Source organism: Arvicola amphibius, chromosome 10, assembly GCF_903992535.2.
Source record: "Arvicola amphibius chromosome 10, mArvAmp1.2, whole genome shotgun sequence".
NCBI classification, from domain to species: Eukaryota; Metazoa; Chordata; class Mammalia; order Rodentia; family Cricetidae; genus Arvicola; species Arvicola amphibius.
Genome location: NC_052056.1, coordinates 49774031 through 49796092, shown reverse-complemented (window position 1 = coordinate 49796092; position 22062 = coordinate 49774031). Strand labels below are relative to the sequence as shown.

Here is a 22062-nt window from a genome sequence, read left to right as displayed (position 1 = left end):
AGCTAGAGTAGTTGATACAGATTACTAATTCTGGTGATGCCGTCTTTTCAGGATAAAGACTCAGAAGAAGAACAAGGGTAAGTATTTACATTTTAATCGTTTCTTAGTATTTTTAAGGTATGCTTTTTCAGTAATACACAGATATCTTCTTCAAAACTTCCAAAGAGAAAAATAGTTCTTTATCTTAATAAATTGGTATTTACTGAAGGTTAGATTATTATTATTAACTTTGTAAAAATAAAATAATCATTTCTTTCTGTAACATTACTCAAAGTCATCTAACACACTAACTCTTTCATTCAAACAGTGACTTAAATGCTTAATAAAATAGTTAATATATATAGACTAATACTTAACTTTAATGGATAGATCATTCTTATGTTTCTGACAGACATATATACATACTTTCTTTGGTTGGGGTAAATGTATGAATTTTGATGACAGTATAATATTGAAGATGTAGAAATGCTTGCTAACCTGTCTCAAAATACTATCTCATATATGTTAATGTCTATTGTTAGCGTTTAAGAGAAAAGAACAGTATGAGCACTGGCCAGACTTTGACCATGAACCTTCATACAGAGTATCTCACAAGGCAGTATAATGTTAATTTGAGAGGAAGTAGCCTATATAGAAGGCACTATAGCCAGGCGGTGGTGGCGCACGCCTTTAATCCCAGCACTCGGGAGGCAGAGGCAGGCGGATCTCTGTGAGTTCGAGGCCAGCCTGGTCTACAAGAGCTAGTTCCAGGACAGACTCCAAAGCTACAGAGAAACCCTGTCTCGAAAAAAAAAAAAAAAAAAAAAAACAAAAAAAAAAAAACCAAAAAAAAAAAAAAAAAACAAAAAAGAAGGCACTATACCATTATGAAAGGTCACATTGACTTTGTCCCCACTATAGATCATATATGGTAGAAAAGGATGACCAGCTGGAAACAGAACAAGGAGATATGCACACACTCAGCACATACATAAAAACTGATGCAAGCGATGCGCAAGAAGATTCTGCAACTGAGGACAAGTTCTGTAGCCTGGACGATCTGCATATTCTGGACATGATAGAGCAGGTGAGCAGTGGAGAGGGCTCAGCTCTGCTGTCCTCCTTGTAGAAAGAACTAATTTTGTTTTCTCTAGGCTCTTTAAGCAGTGTGTCTTTTGAAAAGCCCAGCAGAAAAGCAACAAAAACAGGAAAAGGGGGTATTGCAAGACAAAGGGGATTACAAAAACAATCCTTGACATTCCGAACTTCACATATGCTCACACATCATTTCCTAATTACTGGGCAAAGTTGATAAATGCATTTCTGCTTAAAAAGTGGTTTCTGAAGAGAATGAAGGAACAAATAAGAAAGACAACAACATTAACTAGCTTAAATCCCACTAGACTAAATGTCATAAAAATAGATTTTAATAAATCAAAACTACTTTAATTTTTTTTTTAAACTTGGTTACAACCATGAAATTTCTACTGAAAAGCACTTAGTGTATACCAATTTTTTTTTAGCTCTTTTTCTGGTAGTAGCCACTGCTTGAAATGATAAGAATATTAGTGCTCAAAAGTGTAATTAGCTATACAAAGTAGATGAAGGATTGAAGTGCACGCACACTCACATGCACATGTGCACACACACACACACACACACACACACACACACATACACACATATTCAAACACACCATGTTTGAAGTTAGTGGTGAGCTACTCTCTGGTTTAAAATATGGATGCATCACAGTTACCCACTCCCCAAGGGTCAAGTTGTTGTGAATAAATCCCTGGTTATAGTATTAGAATATATATATATATACTAGACTATATATATTAACTAAATTGATACAACTTTGGCTATTACACTGTAATTTAAATATGGGACCCTTAATGTTAGTTCAGTAATCCAGAAGAAATCTAAATGAGAATGAAAATGTCACATACTTGCAGAAAATGTTTACTCACTAACTTAAAAATCATTGAGCCACTTGCAAGGTGTGATAACTGTGCTATAATGAGGTCCTAATGTAAACTGTTTATAACATAGGAGAGAAGTTGAACATTAAAATAAGTTGGTGTATTGATGTAATTTAGAATAGCCAGTTGGTATTGCCTGAGTTAGAATTCAGGTTCCTCCATTTACTATCTGCAAACATAGGTACGTTACTTAATCCTTTAGTATCTTAAAACAAAAATAAAAAGTACCTCATCATACGATTTCTATAAAAATACGAGCATTACAAAAACTTCAAGTAGCAAGTATGAGTGTCACTCAGCAGTAGCCAGAACTTACAGCTGTTGTACAGTTGTATTGTTTAATGAGTGCCGTTCGGGAAGTAAACCATTTGGGGGAATTGTGAGATGGAAACTATGTACAGGAGAAACCCTGTAAATAGAAAATGTTAGTGTTTTTTTATAGGAAAATAAATATGATTGTTCCGTTTGCTTAAGGGCTCATCTGGAAAGGAAAGTACAGACTGCAAAGAAACTGAAAAGGAAAGACTTGCTCATCAGCACCAGCTTTATAAATTGCAGTATAAGTGTGAAGTGAGTACTTTTGTCATTAAATCTAAGGGAAGTAATAAATATTTCAAATGTTTAAATTCAATGACATTGTTTTAAAGAACTCAATGAAATGAACCTTAATTCATTATTGATAGGTGTGCAAATTAATACAACCATTGTGGAAATCAATGTGTCGATTTTCTCAAAGAACTAAAAGTAGAACTACGGTATGACCCATCCTTCTCGCTCCTGGCCATATTCTCAGAGCGGTCTAAACCCTACCATAGATATTGCACCCCCCCATGTTTCTTCATGGTTTTTGCAGGTTCATTCACTATAGCAAAGAACTGAAATCAGTCTTCTCCGTCAGGAGATGAATGAAAATTTGGGTGATGGTAGCTTCAGTAGCACATATACTGAAATTGGAATGTCATAGAAAATATCAGCGTGGCCTTTGTGCAAGGATGGCACACAAATTCGTGAAGCATTCCATATTTTGTCTAACTCTGATGTGGTTTTGTTTTATTATATTTTATTATTACCCCCGAGAAGCCTGTTTTCTAATATGTTACAGAAAGGGAGTGGATCAAGAAAAAGAGGGTATGTGGGGACGAACTGGGAAGAGTAGAGGGTGGGGAAGCCATAATCAAGATATGCTATATGAAAAAAAAATATTTATTTTCAATAAAAGGCGAAAAAAGAAAATTTGATGTGAATATGTGTGTGAGAGTATGTATACACACATATATGAATACAATTTAACGCTAAAGAAAAATTTAAGTTTAAAAAAATCCACAGGAAAATTGATGGACTTCTGTGTATGATATTAATTGAGATCACGCAATCTCAGAAAAAAAGTGTGTACTCATTCTCACATGTATAATCTAGTCAATAATATATACATATATAATTATTTATATATAAATATACATATTTATATATAAACAAGTGTGCGTGTAGGTACAGCATAATGTAAAGAGAATACGAAAAACTAAAGAAGGGGATGAGAAAGGTTAAATATGTATAAATAGATAAGTTATGAAAAATAATATAAAGTTGTTCTTTTTTTTTTTTTTTTTTTTGGTTTTTTGAGACAGGGTTTCTCTGCAGCTTTTTTAGATCCTGTCCTGGAACTAGCTCTTATAGACCAGGCTGGCCTCGAACTCACAGAGATCCGCCTGCCTCTGCCTCCCTTACCATAAGTTTTTTTGTTGTGGATAAATGCATGAAATAATTAATACTGAAAATGAAATATTTAATGTGAGCTTTATAGTTCCCATTTTAATGACAATGCTAATCATATATAATAAGTTCATTATATTGTATAGACTTTTAATCTGGTTAATTTGGGTATGCAATATTTTGAATTTTTTTAATATTTATTTATTTATTATGTATACAGTATTCTGTCTGTGTGTATGCCTGCAGGCCAGAAGAGGGCACCAGACCCCATTACAGATGGTTGTGAGCCACCATGTGGTTGCTGGGAATTGAACTCAGGACCTTTGGAAGAGCAGGCAATGCTCTTAACCACTTAGCCATCTCTCCAGCCCCAATGTTTTGATTTATTTGCAAATGTTTTTATAATAAAGTTCATTTAAAATATAACTCAATGTGGATTTTGTCCTTTCAACTTTTTGATGACTTGAATGCTGGAAACAGTATTTTTCATTGAACAGGATTACAAAAGACAACTGAAAACAGTTACATTCAGGTGGCAGGAAAATCAAATGCAGATCAAAAAGAAGGAAAAAATTATTGTATCTCTTAATCAACAAGTGGCTTTTGGAATCAATAAAGTGTCCAGGTAAGTCAAACTTTTAATAAATGTGAAAATTCTGAATTTGCCTCCTTTAGTCTTAATCTCTCTGCAGCCACTAGATGGCAGTGTGACTGCACAGTAAGAATTACAGAGTCCTTAAATGCTTTTCTGGAGAAGTCAGGATAAGAAGATAGATGAATTTCAAATAGACGTGGTATAGAAGTTAATTTGCTGTTTTCAAGGCTAAGATTTGGGATTTATATAAGACATGCTCAGTGCACTTCTCAGCTAGAGCTTTTCTGTGTTAATGCGTAACTTGAAATGTTTTATGATTTACTTCTTTATATGTTTAGATTACAGCGCCAAATCCATGCTAAAGATGAAGAAATTAAGAGCCTTAAAGATGAACTTTCCATGAAAAGGTACAGCATTTCCTTTTGTTGATACTCCCTTTCTGAAACTGCATTTTACTCAACATTTTAGCTGGAATAACCAATAATTTATTATTCAGACATCACTTTTGCACATTAGATTGAGTAATGTCAGCAACTGCATTGGGTTAATGGGTATAAATAGAGGTGTAGACAAATTGGAAGGTATATTTATCGTAACTCTGACTGGAGAAAACTGAGAACAGTTCAGTCAGCAGTGTTGCAGTCTCAAAGCAAATTACACCAGAAACTGGAATTTCTTCTGCTAATACTGGTAGGTGCAAGTTTTACCAAGATTCACTAATTCATATAGCATAAAATTCACCTGGCTATGGTTCACTAGATTTTTAATACATTCTTTGAAGTACATAACCATCACTACTGTCTATATTCAGAACATATTTGTAACCTCTAAAACAAACTATGTGCTCTTTTAATGTAGTGTTACCCCTCCTTATTCCTTTTGTTTCTGATAAACACTAATTTGCTTTGTGTCATTTGGATTTACATATTCTGAGCATCTCATATCAATGCGATTATATATGTGGCTTCTTGTAGTTAGCTTCTTTCGTTTAACATACCGACTGATTTTAAATCCCTCTAAGTTTTATCTTCTTAAGTAAACTTTTATTCAGACTTTTGGCCTATTTTAAAATTTGGAATTTTTTTTTTACTGCTGAATGCTATGAATTGGTTTTTTTTTTTTTAAATGTAAAAACAAGAGTGCTTTATTGATTATAACACTGGGGTGGCAAAAGAGCCACAACCAAAGTAGCCTACAAGCTCTTTTTTTGTTGTTGTTGTTTTGTTTTGTTTTAACCAATAAATATTTATTTATTTATTAAAAATTTTCTCTCCCTCCCTTCCTCCCATTTTCCTTCCACTCCCCCCACTCCCCATCCTCCCTCCATCTCCAGTCTTAAGAGAAGTCAGGGTGCCCTGCCCTGTGGGAAATCCAAGGCTCTCTCCCCCCCCATCCATGTTTAGGAAGGTGTGCATGCAATCATTGTTTTTGTCTAAGGTTTTATATTTAATAGGTTATGGAGGTAAGATTCATTTTAAGATCATAGATTTAGAATTTAGTCATAGCCTCTGTACTAAGAACCTTAAAACTTCTGTACTTTTGGTTGTAAAGAATATGTTTTAAACAATGTCTTCTCTTGTTTTTCTATGCTTTGTATACTTTTCTAAGGAAACATTTCCTTCTTGTGATAGTTTTATAATCTTCCTTCTGAATATAATGGAAAGGATTGTCATTGTAATGTTGCTAATTTTTAATAATCATTCATTTCAGATCTCAGTGGGAAATGGAGAAACATAAACTGGAAAGCACAGTTAAAGCATATTTAAACAAACTGAATGCAGAAACTAATAGAGCCTTAACAGCTGAGGTAAAAGGAAAATGGGAATGGAAGAGGGAGGATAGATTTTCTTTAGCATAATTAAAGGTTGAAAAAATTGGATTGAATAAACAGAAATAAAATACTTATTTTCATTCAGAAAAATACAGCATTAAACTACTCATACCCTTTTGTCTCACTGGCATGTGAGTACTTGAATATTTCTAATTTTATGGTTTTTCCTTCATTGAGTCCAAGAAATCAAATATTTATAGTTAGAGACTAATTCTCATGAAGCTAGGTCAGTCAGTAAGTCATACGTGAAAGAATAACATTTCACCATTGCTATAATACCACTTTCTCTACTATGTCCCATACAAATCTTCCAAAAATACATAAGTATCATAATAAACACCAATGTCAAGCCAGTTTATTTTCCATAATCCTTGAAAGTCACCTAATACTGTTAAAGTTAGCTTCCTGCTATGGGACAGATATTGGACCAGAAGCTTTGTAAGGACCACTGGAACAGTGCCTTTTCTGTAGTCTGATTACTTCTGCACTTCTGTAGCCCTGCATCTTGAACATATAAACAGCAGGATTTCTTTTGAGTATTCTCTAACTTTGCTGCATATTAGAATTAACTTAGTGAGAATTTTTAAAATCCTAATGTCTTTGCTATCCCTATTATCAATTAAGTTAGTATCTCTGGGACCGAAGCACCACTTTTAAAGTTTTCAAGACTAGTTCAATATATGGAAAAAATTTGAAAAGTAATGTTCTTAGGTTCTTACTGACCCAGTAACTATTGAATAAAATAACTTCAATTGCAGAGTTGCCGTGATCAGAAAACATTTATGATGCTTCTTGTCAGGACACTGCAGTATTTCTGGGAGAGACTGAAAAATAATTTTGGTTTTCTTAAGATGACTAAGAAGAAGATGCTTACTTCAGTTTCTTTCTCTTTCAAAAATCTGTAGGTATACTTCTTACAGTGTCGTAGAGATTTTGGTTTACTGCACCTCGAGCAGACGGAAAAGGAGTGCCTCAATCAACTCTCCAGGGTGACTCACATGGCAGCAAGGTAACTTTCTCTTAATTCACTATGACCTCAGAGAGGGACAGATGTCTCCAGAGTTGATGGTCTTTACTTATGTGTCCAGCCATTGGAGTAATTCCAAGCTCTTGGGTTTGTTTGTTTCCATGTTCTTGATGCATTGTGTTTCATTTCCTGAATTACTGAGAAGTACTGAATTCAGTGGCAGCTTTTTCCCCAGTGTGTGGCATGCATGCAGACCAGATGTGTACAAGACAGATTCTAATTGGAAAACTGTTTTATAATTGTTTTCTACTAATGCTTGATTTTAAAGTGCTTTTGTAATATGTTTATGAAAAAAATTGGTAATAACACCTAATGTTACCTGACAATTACTGCTTTGCTATATTAATTTTCAGATATTAAAATGAACCTCATGAAATTTTACTTAAATTTATAATCCTACATGGTATACCTTTAAAATTTAATGAGTTAATTATCTCTGAGATCAAAACATTATTTTATAAAAATCATTTTTAAAATTATCATTATTTTTTAATACTGATGTATAGGAAAACTGAGAAGGTACGATTGTGAGTGATCAATCTTTGCTTGCCAGAAGGAGAAAGAACATTGTACAAATTAGAGTATTGTGAAGCTCTTTTTTTTTTTTGTCTGAGCTTGGTGTTGACTTGTTTTGCTGTTGTAGATTGTTGGGCTCATGATGTAGATGAGGTGATGCTGCTATAGATAGCCCTTTTGGATACCCACGGGAAATTTCTTCTAGAAACTATATGCACTAAAGCTTTCTGAGTTTTTCCTGCCTTAACTATTTATAGGACATATACCAATAAACAGTTGCTATACTGCTATACATATTTTGCACTTCATCAGGGCAGTGGTATCATTCTCCCTCACAGCAAAGTGCTTATTGGCTTTGTTTGTATCTCTGTGTGTGATTGTTTTTATAATTGTCATATCAGAAACACTTTAATTTTCTAGTTTATGTTAGAGCTAGATATATCATTTCTGGCCCTGTGATATCAGGGATAGCATGAAGATGATCCAAAACCTTCCTCCAAGATGGGACTCCTTCTCAAGATTACAACTGCCTTACCTACTAAGCTTCCCTGTTTGGAATTCCCTGCTTTCCTGCTGCATTGGAGATACATTGGGTATCATCAAGATAGGAAAGAAAAATGGTATTCTGGAAGCTTGTGCTATTATCTTCCCTTAGAACGGGTGTTTATATTGCCGGTTTCTCTGTTTAATAACAAGCCTTTCCATGTTTGTTTAACCTTTGAGGTAATTGTTCAAAGGGTATTGAATAATTTTCTTTTGTATTATTCACATAAATACTGGAGAACACTTTTGAAATTTTTGGAAACCTAAATGTTATACATAAAGAAAGCTTCACTGTGTCTCCTTTTCTATATCAGCAATCTAGAATCACTTCAGTTAAAGGCTGCCGTGGATAGCTGGAATGCCATTGTAGCAGATGTTAGAAACAAGATTGCGTACCTCAGGGTGAGTGCTGAAGTATACTTACATACAGGAAGAACATCTAACACTAAAAGCAAATAGTTAAGAAACTTTAAAACATTTTTAACCTCAGCAAACTTTATGTTCTCTGTTTGTAATTGTTTTCATATAGTTAGTATTAGATATAAATTATAGACTCAAATGTGTGACTTTAGATCCTTATCCCAGGAAAAGATAACTCAAAAGTTTTTCCTCACCTAGCTTTCTCAGAATTTCAAAGCCAAACAAAATTAAAGTCCAGATTCACTCCAAACAAAATTAAATGTCACAATCAGCTATAGAATTAAGTGAAATGTTGAATAGAACAGTATTCATTTTAGTATTTACATTTTATACAATTGTTCTATAATGTGGAATCTTAATTACTGATTTAATTGAATTGAAACTGTGAAAAAGCTATTCTAGTAACTATAGACATAATCTTAAGATCTTTATTTGTAATGTTGATTAAGATTTTTCTTTTACATTCACACTACGTACATCTATAAATGAAGCAGTGGTGGTCAGTTGCAAAGAGCTGCCTCCAAACACTATGGACTTGTCCACTTTTCAAATGATGGTTTTAATCACTTCTCCCTGGGATCATTGTTCCTCTGTCTTTAGTGGTACTTAGAAGTACTTTTAGGAGTATTCAAAATATTATCCTCAGAAGCCTATTTCTTGCATGGAAATCACTACATTTAAAAAAGGTCTTCTTATCCAGTTCTTATGGGTTGTTTCCTAAAATGAACAAAGAAAACTTTGTTGGGAATAATGCCAAAAAATATTGAAAACATTAAAATTTCCCAAAGTAAACTCGCTCCTCTCTTCTCTCTTCCTCTCCTTTCTTCTCTCCCTCTCTTTTTCCTGTCCTCCCCTTTCCTACTCCCAACTCTAAGAGAACAAAACATTTATAGAACTGGAACAAGCAAGAGCTGAAGTATTTTTAGATAGATAAAATTATGAATATATAATTAACCTTTTTCTAACATTTTCCTTTTACTTTAAAAAATGAACATTGACAGTATATTTGGTTCTTTGTTAAAATGTGTTTGTTTTCCTCTTAGCCCCTTATAGGTATTAAACTCTTTAGATCCTATAGTCACTTTGTATCAGTGGTTTCTATTTGGAAACTGGAAATATTGGAAAAACAGAGGAGTTACAATAAGTAACTGAATTATGTCACTGTATTTTATCAATAAACCCTTGAAACACATCTATTTAAACATGGGCATGAAAGCATATAGAATTATTTTCATATCAGAAATTGTTATATTTTTTCTGTCAGTGGGTGGAGAATTACTAGTTTATGTTGGATTATTCAAATCAAACACTACTATATGCTGTTTTTTTTTAAAGTCAGTGGTTGCCTAAAATGTGTTTCTCTCTCAGACACAGTACAATGAACAAATCAATAAGGTGAAACAAGGTTTTGCCTTGAGTACCTTGCCTCCAGTCCAACTTCCCCCACCACCACCAAGTCCTGAGATACTGGTAAGATTCCTGGCATTTTGGAAAGTTGCTGTCTTCATTTTGATAAGTGATAAGGTGTACAATACAGAACATACAGTATGTTTGGTGGGTACGCAAATGGAATTAAGTTCATGTTTTAAATACCAGTTGCTACTGGTGGCCAATCCTTGCTCATACAGTTTGACTGAGACCGGTTCAGTCTGGCATTTAATCAGGCATATGAAGTCTAAAAGTGCTTTTTTCATCCTCTAGAACTTACATACATTATGAGAGATAGTTCATGAATGCTCAGAATTCTCATTTCTCTTCTGTTAGTACTATATAACTAAAACATTACCTAGAAAGCTTACTAGAGAGTCAGTCCCCTCTCCTTGTACCTTATACTTTCTTTAACTTTTCTAATCTGTGTTTTTGACATTAGGGCAGTTTCCCCTTTCACCACTACTCCACTTATTAAGAGCCATTTGGTTTAACTGGATGTACTGATCTGTGTACTTTAGAGACTACAGTACGTTAATCTGAGAAATAGTTTCCATGAACTTTTAACTTATTATTTTTGGTGACACTTTTTTATTTTTAGTGTAAGTCTAGATATAGAAAGTAAAGAAAGATAAGATACTTAGAGGCAGGTGGCTTTTGATATTGGCATTCATGCTCTGTAAACTTTATTACTACTCACTATTGAGTATGGCAAGAACCACTTATTAGCTAGAATGTAACACAAGTGGTCTGTTGTCCAATTCTTAGTAGAGCCCTATTTCCATCTAAACTTCATTATTGTGCTCCATTGCTGTTCACATTACTATAAGCATTTTGGTCTTCTGAACGCTCACTAAAATGACCCATTAAGCTCTACTTACAGCATTCTAGAGTTTTTCTTGTCAAATATTTCCGAATTCTTGCCACAACCAGTTCCAAAATCCTATAAACCATATGATCAGATTTAGTTATTAGTGAGACCCCTGCTGAATTCTAGTGTTCTGTTTTTGGTTTATAGTCACTATTATGAAGTATCTAACAAAGCAACAAGGGAAGAAGAACATCTTTTGGGCCAGTGTCACAGGGGTCCATATGGCAAGAAGATTGTGGCGTGGAAGAGCAGTTAACTTCATGATGTGCTAGGAAGCAGAGGAAGGGAAAAGTCCATAATTATTCTCAGAGAATTATTGTTAAATTGGCAGTAGAGGTTCTCAAAAGGACCGCAATACAGACTTAGTACCCACCACTTACTCATCATTTTAAAATTTAACAAAAACTTGAAAGTTATAATTTCTTATATAGTTATATATGTTATATTCATGTATAACGATTTTACATAATAAATATATGTAAAAATTAAGGAAAATTGAAATCCAGCTTCAACATTATTAACAGTTGACAATCTTGTTTTATATCATTTCCTTCTCCCTGGACTACTATAAAGCAAACTCTGGGAATCATATAATTTCATCCATTTATACTTTGATATATATCCTAAAAGATAAGGAACTCTTACTAGGTATAATCAGAACATCATTATCTTAAATAATAAAACTATAAATTACTGATTATATTAATATTTAGTATCTAGTTAGAAGTTATATTTTAATTGTTTCAAAATACCCTTTTTTACCTACAAAGCATACAGTGTCTGTTCCCTAGTGATTAAGAATCAAGTGTCAATCTGTCTGCACACTATAAAGTTCACCATTAACTTTTCACTTTGTTTAAGATCATAACTTAGAGCTCTGTTAATGTTCTTTTTCTACTTTAGCAAATTATTATTGTTCCAATTTATGATCATGTTAGACCTAGCACACTGCAAAAGTTCACTAAACCTGTCCCCTTCTATACTCAAACAAACAAACAAACCAAAGTTTCTCTCCAACTAGCAATTGCCAAGACCCTTATGGAAGTACAATCACACCCTAAAGGGACTTCTGTGATGGAGTATCCCTTGTTATGACCCCTACTTCATTCTTCTGTTGTCTTTAAAACTAAAGTCCAGATTCCATCAAATGGCAGCTTCCTTACTGATATATTTTCTGTGGACAATTTTGAGGATTTTTAAATGAAATTATTGAGTATTGTCTCTCAACATGTACAGCATTCACTGAGACCTTTGAAATTTACAGATATTATACTTTTGTACATTCATATTATACCTTTGAGGGTCTTATATTATTATATATGAATGTGGATCTTTTTTCCCCACTTTATTTTATTTTTTTAAAAAAGGAAAGAAACTATCTTTTTTTCATTTTACATACCAGTCCCAGTTCCCACTTCTTCCTTTTCTCGTATTCCCTCCACCTTTCACTCTACCCTGCCCACCATGAACTCTAAGGGAGAGGGTGAGGCCCTCCCCATTATATCCAGGCTTAGCAAGGTGTCCATCCAGAGAGAATGGGTTCCAAAAAGCCAGTACAAACATCAGGGACAAATCCTGGTTCCATCCATTGCCAGTGGCCCTGCAGTCTGCCCCAGCCATACCTGTCACCCACATTCAGCAGGTCTAGCTTTGTCCTATGCTGGTTCCTTCCCTGTCTGGCTGGAGTGGTTGAGCTCCCATTAGCTCAGGTTTCAGTTGGTCTTCTTTACTCATATTTTCACTCCTCACACTCGTCAACTGGACTTTGGAAGCTCAGCCAAGTGCTCTGCTGTGGGTCTCTGCCCGTTTTCAGTTGCTGGATGAAGGTTCTGTGGTGACATTTAAGATAGTTATCAATATGTCTATAGGGCAAGGCCAGTTTGGGTACCCTCTCCTCTATTGCTTAGGGTCTTAGCTGGGGTCATCTTTGTGGATTGCTGGGAATTTCTCTAGTGCCAGGTTTCATGCTAGCCCCATAATGGCTCCCTCAATCAAAATATCTCTTTTCTTTCTGTCTCTGTCCTTCCCCCATCGTGTCTATTCTGTTCCCTCAAGTTTTCTCCCCCTCCCCTTCTCTGCTCCTCCTCCCCTTTCACCCACTCTTCTCTCCCCACCCCCATGCTCCCAGTTTTGTCAGGAGATCTTGTCTATTTCCCATTCCCATGGGGAATCTTTATATGTTTCTCTTAGGGTTCATCTTGTTACTTAGCTTCTGTGGGTGAATCTTAAAGATCGTTTCATCTAAGCCTCTTATTTTATAGTCTAAGAATTTGGCATCCAGAGTTATCCAACCAGGTATAGAGAAGGTCGTGATAAACTCTTAATTTTCTATTCTTTTTATTATTGTTCTTTCTACTCTATCTTTTTTCCTTTGCTTTTTCAAATTCTCATAGATTTAAATAGGATTCTTATATACACATTGCTTCCAGTATACTTTGTATCTGAATTTCAAATCAGTATTTTAACCCTACATTGTTCTGACTTTAAAACATTGTCCATACCAAAATATAAACAACTCTATGTATGTGCAGAGTTTTATTTTATTTAATTTTTTTATATGCTAGATACAGCAGTTCTTAGGAAGACCCCCTGTGAAGGAATCTTTCTTTAGACCCATACTTACTGTTCCTCAAATGCCTGCAGTTTGCCCTGGAGTTATATCTGCACCTGTACAGCCTAGACCGCCCCTGGTAAGTGGCTTTCCTGATGAAATAATATTAACTAGTTTTTTATAACTATATAATGGGATTCCTGAATAAAAATTTTGTCTTCATTTGTTAGGATAATTTGGCAATGCTGGTAATGATGATAATTAAAAGATGAATGAAAATACCTGTTTTACATAACATTAGCCTGGTTTTGAAATACAAAATTTGTATTTTTAATACTATAAAGTACTTGGAATTGCAGTTTTACTTCTGTAACAAATAAAACTGTGAGATGGATTGGCATTTTTATTTTTGACATAGCTATTGTGTAGAAAAGCAAAGGGGACAAATCACAGTGAACTTTGTAGCTACTAAGCTTACATGCACACCCAGAGTGGTTCCACTGTATCTGTAACCAATAAAATGAATAGCATCAGCTTGGAACAAAAACCCTAAAGTTTTCAATCTTCCTAATTGTAGCTAGTCAGATAAGTTTTATTCAAACCAGAAGAAAGAATAAAGACATTTAGAATGGCTACAATTATTTTTTGTAGTCTTGACTAAACTTTTAAGAAAAACGAAAAGAACAACAATAACAACAAAATTCTAGAACGAATAATGTCAGGTATAATTAGTGAAAAAATTTTCTATTTCTGACTTTCTCATAAAGGAACTCAGGCGTGTGTGTGTGTGTGTGTGTGTGTGTGTGTGTGTGTGTGTGTGTGTCTGTTTGTATTTCCACATATGAATATATATAGTAGTATATAGTTCTTGTATCTTCCTCTCAATCTTTTTGAACTTTGTAGTTAGATGAATTCATTTACTTCTATGCTAACTGTCTACAAAAATATGTGTATAAGTCTCAACATTTTAAATAAGTAACACATATTTTGTTAACTGTGGTGCTTATGCAATTTGCTTGGTGTTATTCTGTAATGACCGGAGTAGAATTTTATTAAAAACATTGAAATCTTTTAGCCTCCTAATAAGATTTTCAGGTTCCTGGTGGAAGCTAGAGACTGAGGCCGATCATGTTAGATGCCAACTACTGCTTCTTGTTGCTTACTTTTCATGGTAACTCAGAGGTTTCAATAAACGTTGTCATGGTTTAATTAATTGCTTTAGTAACCCAATTAGTGCTCTAAAAATTTTCTTGATGATATTAATTCACTTGATGTTTCTAAGAACTTCCATAAAATACACACAAAAAATGTTGTTGGTGTCATAGGTCCATTAGATATATTGTACTTTCCACACTGTCATTGTCTGTGATATTTTTGAGCCTTTTAGCAAAAACACTTATATTACTATCATCATCTTTATATAGAACTTAAAATTTTATCTTTGTTATTTTTCTAATAATAGAAGTACATTTAATAGTTGGAAAAATATAGATGATAGAAAAATATAGACTTGTTGAATCCCTAGAAAAAAATAACAATTTGTAGATTATTATATAATTTACAGATGCTTTTGTGTGCTCATATGCATGAAGTTATTAAACATTTTAATATTAAAGGAGTTATACCATAAATTTTATGTTATAAACTAATTTTTAAAAAGCCTAAATATATTTCATGGGTATCTCTTATGCCCAGACATATACATCAATTTGTAAATACTTGATTGATTTGCTATAATTTTTTTACTTAATCCCATGTTGATATTTTATGTAGTTTTCAATTTTTCACTACTATTTCTTAAAAATTCAACAATACACTCTGTTTCTATATTTGCTGGTAATTACAGGAAAAACAACCTGCTTTTAAAATAGTTAACAAGTTAGAAATACTGTATTTATTGAGAAAAAAGCTCTAAGAAGAGAATGTTGATATCAATATGACTCTTCATTCTGCTTTTCTTCTGAGGCATCAAAGTGTTATGTTGGCATGTGGTATTACCTACTTACTGAAGCTGATGGTTATATCTCTGCCCTTTACAGATGCCTGGTATAACCTGGGCTATGCCAACACCTATAGCTGATACTGTGTCACCCAGTGCAAGTCTGTGCAGTGAACCTCTCATGATAAACTGGGAGAGGATTACAGACAGACTGAGAATGGCTTTTCCACAGCAAACAAGGTACTTTGACTTTTCCTTAGTGGTTACACTGTTTTTTGTTTGGTTGTTTGTTTTTTACAGTTTTCATAGCCCTAATTGTAGAAATGAAACACTTAACATATACCCATAAGTACAACTATTTTTTTACCATGGTCTTAGTAAAATAAAATTGACTAAGAAAGCATAGTGCTCAACAGAAATGCTAGGTAAATTTAATTTTTTATTAGTCTTAAGGCATGAGAAGATAAGTGCTTAAATTTATGTTTGCTCATTTGCTGGAAGTAGTAGCTATAAACTTACCCAATTTGAATGCTGCCAGCTATAATAATTATCATAATAACAAGTTATCAAAGTAAATTTTCAATTAATTGTATGCTGAGCCCAATGTCATCAGGTTTCAATTTATTGTTTTTATTTTATTGAGATCCCTATGATTTATTTGTGAGTGGACACAGTTCAGTATAAGAAATCATGATTGTTCTGGCTTTCACTGTCTGAATTTAGCAGAAGGAAAGTTAATTCTAAAATCTCTGCTCTTGTATGTGTGGAAATAAGTATAATTTTACTTTGTATTTTCATTTGAAAGTATCATATCCTGTTATCTAATTAGGGTATGGTTTTAATAAGTTTCATAATTATAAATAGAAAAATAGAATTATATAGTTATAGATAATTATAAAATGAATAAATCATAAACCAAAAGAAAGAAAAATCTTCCTATTATAAGTATAGGTGGCAGTGGAGGATTAAAAAGGCAAATATTGATTAAAATAATTAGAAGTTAATTAATTTATCATGCAATGAATTTATCTTTTGCTTTCTTTACTTTTTTATTTAATCTTTATTTTTTCTCTGAGTTTTATAAAGGTAAAACATTTAAATACTACAAACTGAGAAAATAATAGCAAAAGTTATTATTCAAATAGTTAATTTTAAAATAGTTACTAAAAAGGAATACTTTAGTCCTGAATCAATTTTGAGATATAAAGTTCTCAATATGTAAATGAATCAACTCAGTTTTCACATAGTGAGTACTTTCATAAGCATAGTTAACTTTCACTGGTAAACACATTAAATATAGCTTTTGGACATAATTAGTAGTTTTTATTTTGGTTTCAAATACATTCAGGTAACATTTTTTTAGATTCAAACCTACTGAGTTGAGTCTGTCTGCTGACAGTTATATGAGCAGGATTTTCAATCTCACCTTTGAGGGCACATCCTCAGAGCATCAGGGAGCACCAACCTTCTCTTTATTCATCTCCTCCAGGAAAGAGCTTACAGATTTCTTACAACAGCTCAAGGAATCTCATGGGAAGTCCGTGTCTCGACTTACATATGATGAAATTGTTTACAAGATTGCTCAAATGATTGAGTCCAAGAAATCTGAGGTAAACCAAACAAGCCAATAAACAACAGCAACTAACTTCAGTTCTCTATTCTTGTTTCTGTAATAGTGCCATAACGTGTAGAAAGTCAAGAATCAATAACGTAATGATAGGACATCATTCATTAACAGTAAATAATCCTACATATTCAACTTACAAATGACGTGGGATTGTTTTAGATCAGAGTAGAATAAAACTGATACCCTTTTAATTTTCTAAAGACAGCTTTGAACAATTCTGAATGCAAGTTTGTTTTTTCTATTTTTTTTGCAAAGATTTATTTTATTTAAACTAATGCTTTATGTAGCTCTAACAAATGCTACCAACACTTTATTTCAAAATTTATCATGAGTATTATTTATCCTTTTGGTAATTTTTGCTACAATCTATTTTATTCAATCTGTCAGTTGATACTGTTTTAGGATAATTTTTAAAAATAAACATTATTTTTAGAGTGAAGGAAAATCTGCGCCAGATGGTAATAGTACATCACCCAGCCACACTTCATCGCAGCCTAGTGCTCCCCAGACCCCCAAGTCACCACAAGGTTCTACCACATGGGAAGGAGACAAGGACTTGGTGAGAAAGATCTTGTTCACTATAAACACATTTAGATTTTAGAGGGGAAAAGAGAGCCTAAATTTTATCATATCTATTTTGCTAGGATAATGAAGAGGAAGAAGAGGAGTCCTGTGAAATCTGTCATGAAAATTCGTCTCCAGAAAACGTTTCCGTTTGACCTTGTACTCACAAATTCCACTCTGAGGTAAATAGTTAAGCTTGTCCTGTTGATATTTTAGCATTAGTCAGCTAAGCAAGCTGGCTGCCTTGCATACAAGGTGCATCAGCACCCAGTGTCACTTCACAGCCCCACAGCCATCACTGCACGTCGTTCTCTGAGTGCCATGCAGACTGTGCATCCTTCACTGTATGCAGTCATGCGGTACTACTGTTTTCAGGACAGCCTGGAGATTTAAATGCTATACAGTATACAGTTCCCTTGAACAAACTAGGAGAAATATTAATTGATGAAGCAATTGAGTGACAGGACTAGTAACAAAGAAGTGACATTTTACCCTTCCTTGCTGTAAATTCTACAGTGTCTATTGTCCATATATAATAATGGCCCCTCGCATTTGAAAGCTGACTTGTCTTAGTAATCTAACTTCTTGTGTTTATGTCTGAAGGTTCTGAGACTTGGATTAATGTTAGAAAAATGTGAGGCCGACATACCTTTTGTGTTCTTACTATGTATATGGAGTAACTCCTGGTGCTGCTGCTGTGTAACTGTTACTGATTACAATGTGTGGCCCAAATCCTCGGGGGAAATGTGATTCAGCAAGAGAAAAGATAATCTTAGAAGTGTTTTTCTTGGGGAAGTAAACAATTGCCTGATTTTCCAACCATGTTTCAAAGATAAAATATGTGGTACCTGATACAAAATTATGTGTGTTGTCTCCTTTGATCTGAAGAGGTTTGAAAAATTGTTAATCCTATAAAGTCTCCAAAATGACACTTAGCCATCCAATTTTCCCATTTTGAAAGTTTAATGTGTGAATATTTTACAATAAGAATGTTTGTCAAAACTTACTTGCCATTTCCCAGTGAAAAGGAAATATATAATTCATTCAGTTTACTCTTCAAGGTTAGTTATTAGACCTCAAATATAGTCCCTACACTTTTAATCCTGTTATCTGATTTGCCTCTCCATTATTCAAACATAAAAAATACCTAGTTTTAGAGTCAATACTTACCAAAACATAACAAATACTTCACAGTTCAGAATTACTGTTTCACTGCAGAAAACAATCTGACGAGAATGTTCTTCCAGGGAGGTTCAGCTTCCCCATCAAGGAATTGGTAATTTTCATATACCTAGTTGTTATTGGTTTAATTAATTATAAGTGAAAAAAATATAAATAAAATCAACCAAAGAGTGAACATAGCAAGCTCCTCCAATATCCTTGTAAGGAAGAACTACTAGTCATTTTTTAAAATAGGGGGAGAGCAAATTTGAGCCAAATAGACTGCCTTAAAAATACTCTGTCGTTGCCATGTATAGCTTAGCAAACCATAGTTGTAGCAGATGGCTTGGCTTTCAGAACCACCAGAAGAGAAAGCATGTTGGTTAGTGACTGATGTGTAGAGTAGAAGCTGCCTTTGCTAGACTAAATTTGAAACTTACAATTAAATTACAACAGGGGACATACCCCACCTGCAGACTCCATATTTTGCTACCAGAAGAATTCCCTGGCCACCCAATGGGCAGTTAACCAAGATCTGATGCAAGGCAGGTAGCTATACCTAAGATCAGTTTTAGACATTGGAATTTAATTCAGCCTTTTAATTAGAAAATTGTTGGAATAGTATTATGCAACATGTCCTTTGGTTTCATGCTAATAGACCAACAAATCACACCAGAGCTGAGCCAGATATTAAGACAGATCTAAAGCACATGTAAATTAAATGGAAGGGACTTAAAGAAGGTGGGATTTGATAGTTGCATTTTATTGTTCTGCATAACATTTTCCATCTGTAAACACAAGACCTGTACGGATGACTAATACTATATTTCTTAAAATATCCTGTCTTTTTTTCCTTCTTACTCTATTTTTCTTTATTTTCTCTCAAATATGGTACATTTTAATTTCCTGAAATAAGTTTAGGAGAAAAAGCAAGAAACATTCTATAGATTTTAGTTTTCTTTTTAACTTTGAAAGCTCGAGGTTAAAAATATAACTATTATAAGTTATATTCTATCTCAATTGTTCTTTCTATCTTCTGAAATAGCTACCTTTGATGAGATTATGGACTCCTTGACACTGGTGACCATGCAGTGGTTCATAATAGCCTGTGATAGATGATTGTTTCAGACATGACAGGACCAGTTTGTCAACTTGTTTGTGCCACGAACTCTCACAATAATTACACTGTAAAAACGACAACTAAGATTTGTATTTCCCTCAAAAGCTAGTTCTTAAGATCACACCACAAGATGCCTATATTCCCAATATTTAATGCCATAACTACAGAATGAAGCTAGAATTAGAAACCAAGAGCTGGTAAAGGAGCCAGATAATGCAAATTAAGTCATTTACTTAGATAACTGAGATCTTACATTACTTTGTAAACATATTCCTTGGCTCTTAATCATTTGCACTTTGTAAAGCCCTTTTTCCCCTACTTTAAGGATGTCTACTTTTGTGGGACCCTCACCCCTTATTCTCAAAGGAACGAGAATTTCCTTGCAGAATGTTTTCCCAGGAAGATGGTGGCCTTCCCCTCTCACACTAGAGAGATTCCGAGCATAAGGTCACTTAGTCCAGCCAGTCAGCCACCTGGTACAGGCTGATAAAGATGGCCTGACTCAGGAACAGTGGCCTTGCTCTAAGAACAAGGAGAAAACTCACTTAGCAGGATGGGAAGGAGCAAAAGTCCTTGCACCCGTGCCAAAGCACCTTCAAAAAGGCTCTTTGTAGTTATGCCTTTAAAAGCCTACCCCACAGAGAAGATACAACTCCTCTCTACCTCGCTACAACGGGGATGGAGATAAGTTCCAAACATGTTTGTATTATGCTGATTAATCCTTGCTTATTACAGTCTGGGCTTCTCTGGTGGTCTCTCTGGGGGTCATAATCTGGGTACAACACTTTCATGTAATGTTGTGGGAAAGATAAGACATCGTTTATATGTACTTGCTGCTGCTTGCAACAAAGTTCATATCCAGTAGACCAATTGCCTATCTGAAGCTTGTCACTGAGAGTTTCCATTCTTAGACAACAAAGCCTATTTTAAAAGTAGTGTGAATGCTGTAAGTGGTGTACAATCCTGTAATTTCAAAATTAATCCATAGTTCCCTTGTGAGAAACATATCCTTGGCTCATATTCATAATCTCAATTTCATTAATTTTGAGAGGAAAAGGTTTTTTTGACTCAGCAACTATTTTTTGTGTATTTCAGTGTAAATATATTTTGAAGTTACTGTGAATCTCTATTTAAAAATTCTATTCCTGTAATTGTATGCTAAACTTCTTTTCCTATTTTGAAAATAAACTGAAAGATGTGAAGAAAAATATTTTTTAAATGTCACCATTTGCGTGGGTGAGGTGATTCACCAGATGAAGCTGCCTGTTGCCAAGCCTGGTGACCTGAGTTCTGTTCCTGGGATGCACATGGTGAAAGGAAGAGCTGCCAGTCCTGCCAGTTTTCGTCTGACATCCACATGTACAGTGTGGCTTGTGTGTGCACACGCATACTCTACACTCAGATGCATGGAGAAAATGGGAGTGAGGGAGGGAGGGAGGAAGGGAAAGAGGGAGGGAGGGAGGGAGGGAGGGAAGAATATTTTTTAAGTATGCCATTTGCCTGTATATAAAGTACTAACACTGTGTGGAGTTTCAGAATCTAGAACTTATGGGACATTCAATCATCAGTAATGTAGCAGATTGATTACCTTGTAAGACAGGTCATGCTTACAATTTGTTTATTAGTTCATGTTTATAATTGTAATTTCATTTTCAGTGGAAAATAAATATATTTCTGAATTGAACAACTGTTTTTATGTATTCATCTTAAATATATACAAAAATATTTTTATTTCAAATGTCTATTTCTGTTGAGGTGTACTAAAATCTTTCTTCTGTTTTGGGAAAATAACAGGAAAATATCTAAGTTGTTAGTCATCTCATCTTGTGAAATGCCAAGGATGTCTTGGGGTCTTAGAATACAGAAGTTGGGGATTCATTGCTTTTCTTATCTGTCTCTGGCAGGTGTTTTTTGCCCAAAGTCATGTGGCTTGTAGTAGGTAAGCGTCCTGGTACTGATGGGTCCTGGTGCTCTGCCATGTGTCTTCTTTACTGGCTCCTGTGCTAGAGTGACAGTAGTAATGAGTGTCTGTTGCAAAGCCTGATGGATTGAGTTCTATCCCTGGAACCCCCATGTGACAGGAAAGAACTACTAGTCCTGCAGTTTGTCCTCTGATCTCCGCCTGCAGTGTGGCTTGTGAGTGCACAAGTCATTCTTGGCTTCAAGTAAGGAGCCAGAAGACTTAACACAATCACTGG

At 34.3% G+C, this 22062-nt stretch overlaps 1 protein-coding gene and 1 non-coding gene across 13 annotated transcripts in view; both read left to right on the top strand.

Moving 5' to 3' along the window:
* Positions 1-18442, top strand: part of Dzip3 (DAZ interacting zinc finger protein 3) — a 78514-nt gene extending 60072 nt beyond the window's left edge. For 11 of the 12 annotated variants that reach the window (XM_038345139.1, XM_038345138.1, XM_038345137.1 and 8 more), the window contains 14 exons: positions 52-77; positions 901-1066; positions 2436-2531; positions 4169-4296; positions 4605-4673; positions 5977-6073; positions 7003-7106; positions 8498-8585; positions 9972-10073; positions 13467-13592; positions 15493-15632; positions 16882-17002; positions 17453-17578; positions 17664-18442. In XM_038345139.1, the coding sequence (XP_038201067.1) occupies positions 52-77; positions 901-1066; positions 2436-2531; positions 4169-4296; positions 4605-4673; positions 5977-6073; positions 7003-7106; positions 8498-8585; positions 9972-10073; positions 13467-13592; positions 15493-15632; positions 16882-17002; positions 17453-17578; positions 17664-17738 (1464 nt within the window). In that variant the 3' untranslated portion in view covers positions 17739-18442. The remainder of the gene's footprint in view (positions 1-51; positions 78-900; positions 1067-2435; positions 2532-4168; positions 4297-4604; positions 4674-5976; positions 6074-7002; positions 7107-8497; positions 8586-9971; positions 10074-13466; positions 13593-15492; positions 15633-16881; positions 17003-17452; positions 17579-17663) is intronic. The other variant, XM_038345141.1, reaches the window with a different exon arrangement.
* On the top strand, positions 2879-2988 carry LOC119825788. Its single transcript, XR_005287263.1, has one exon. It is a non-coding gene; the product is annotated as a U6 spliceosomal RNA (small nuclear RNA).
* Positions 18443-22062: the final 3620 nt, after the last annotated feature.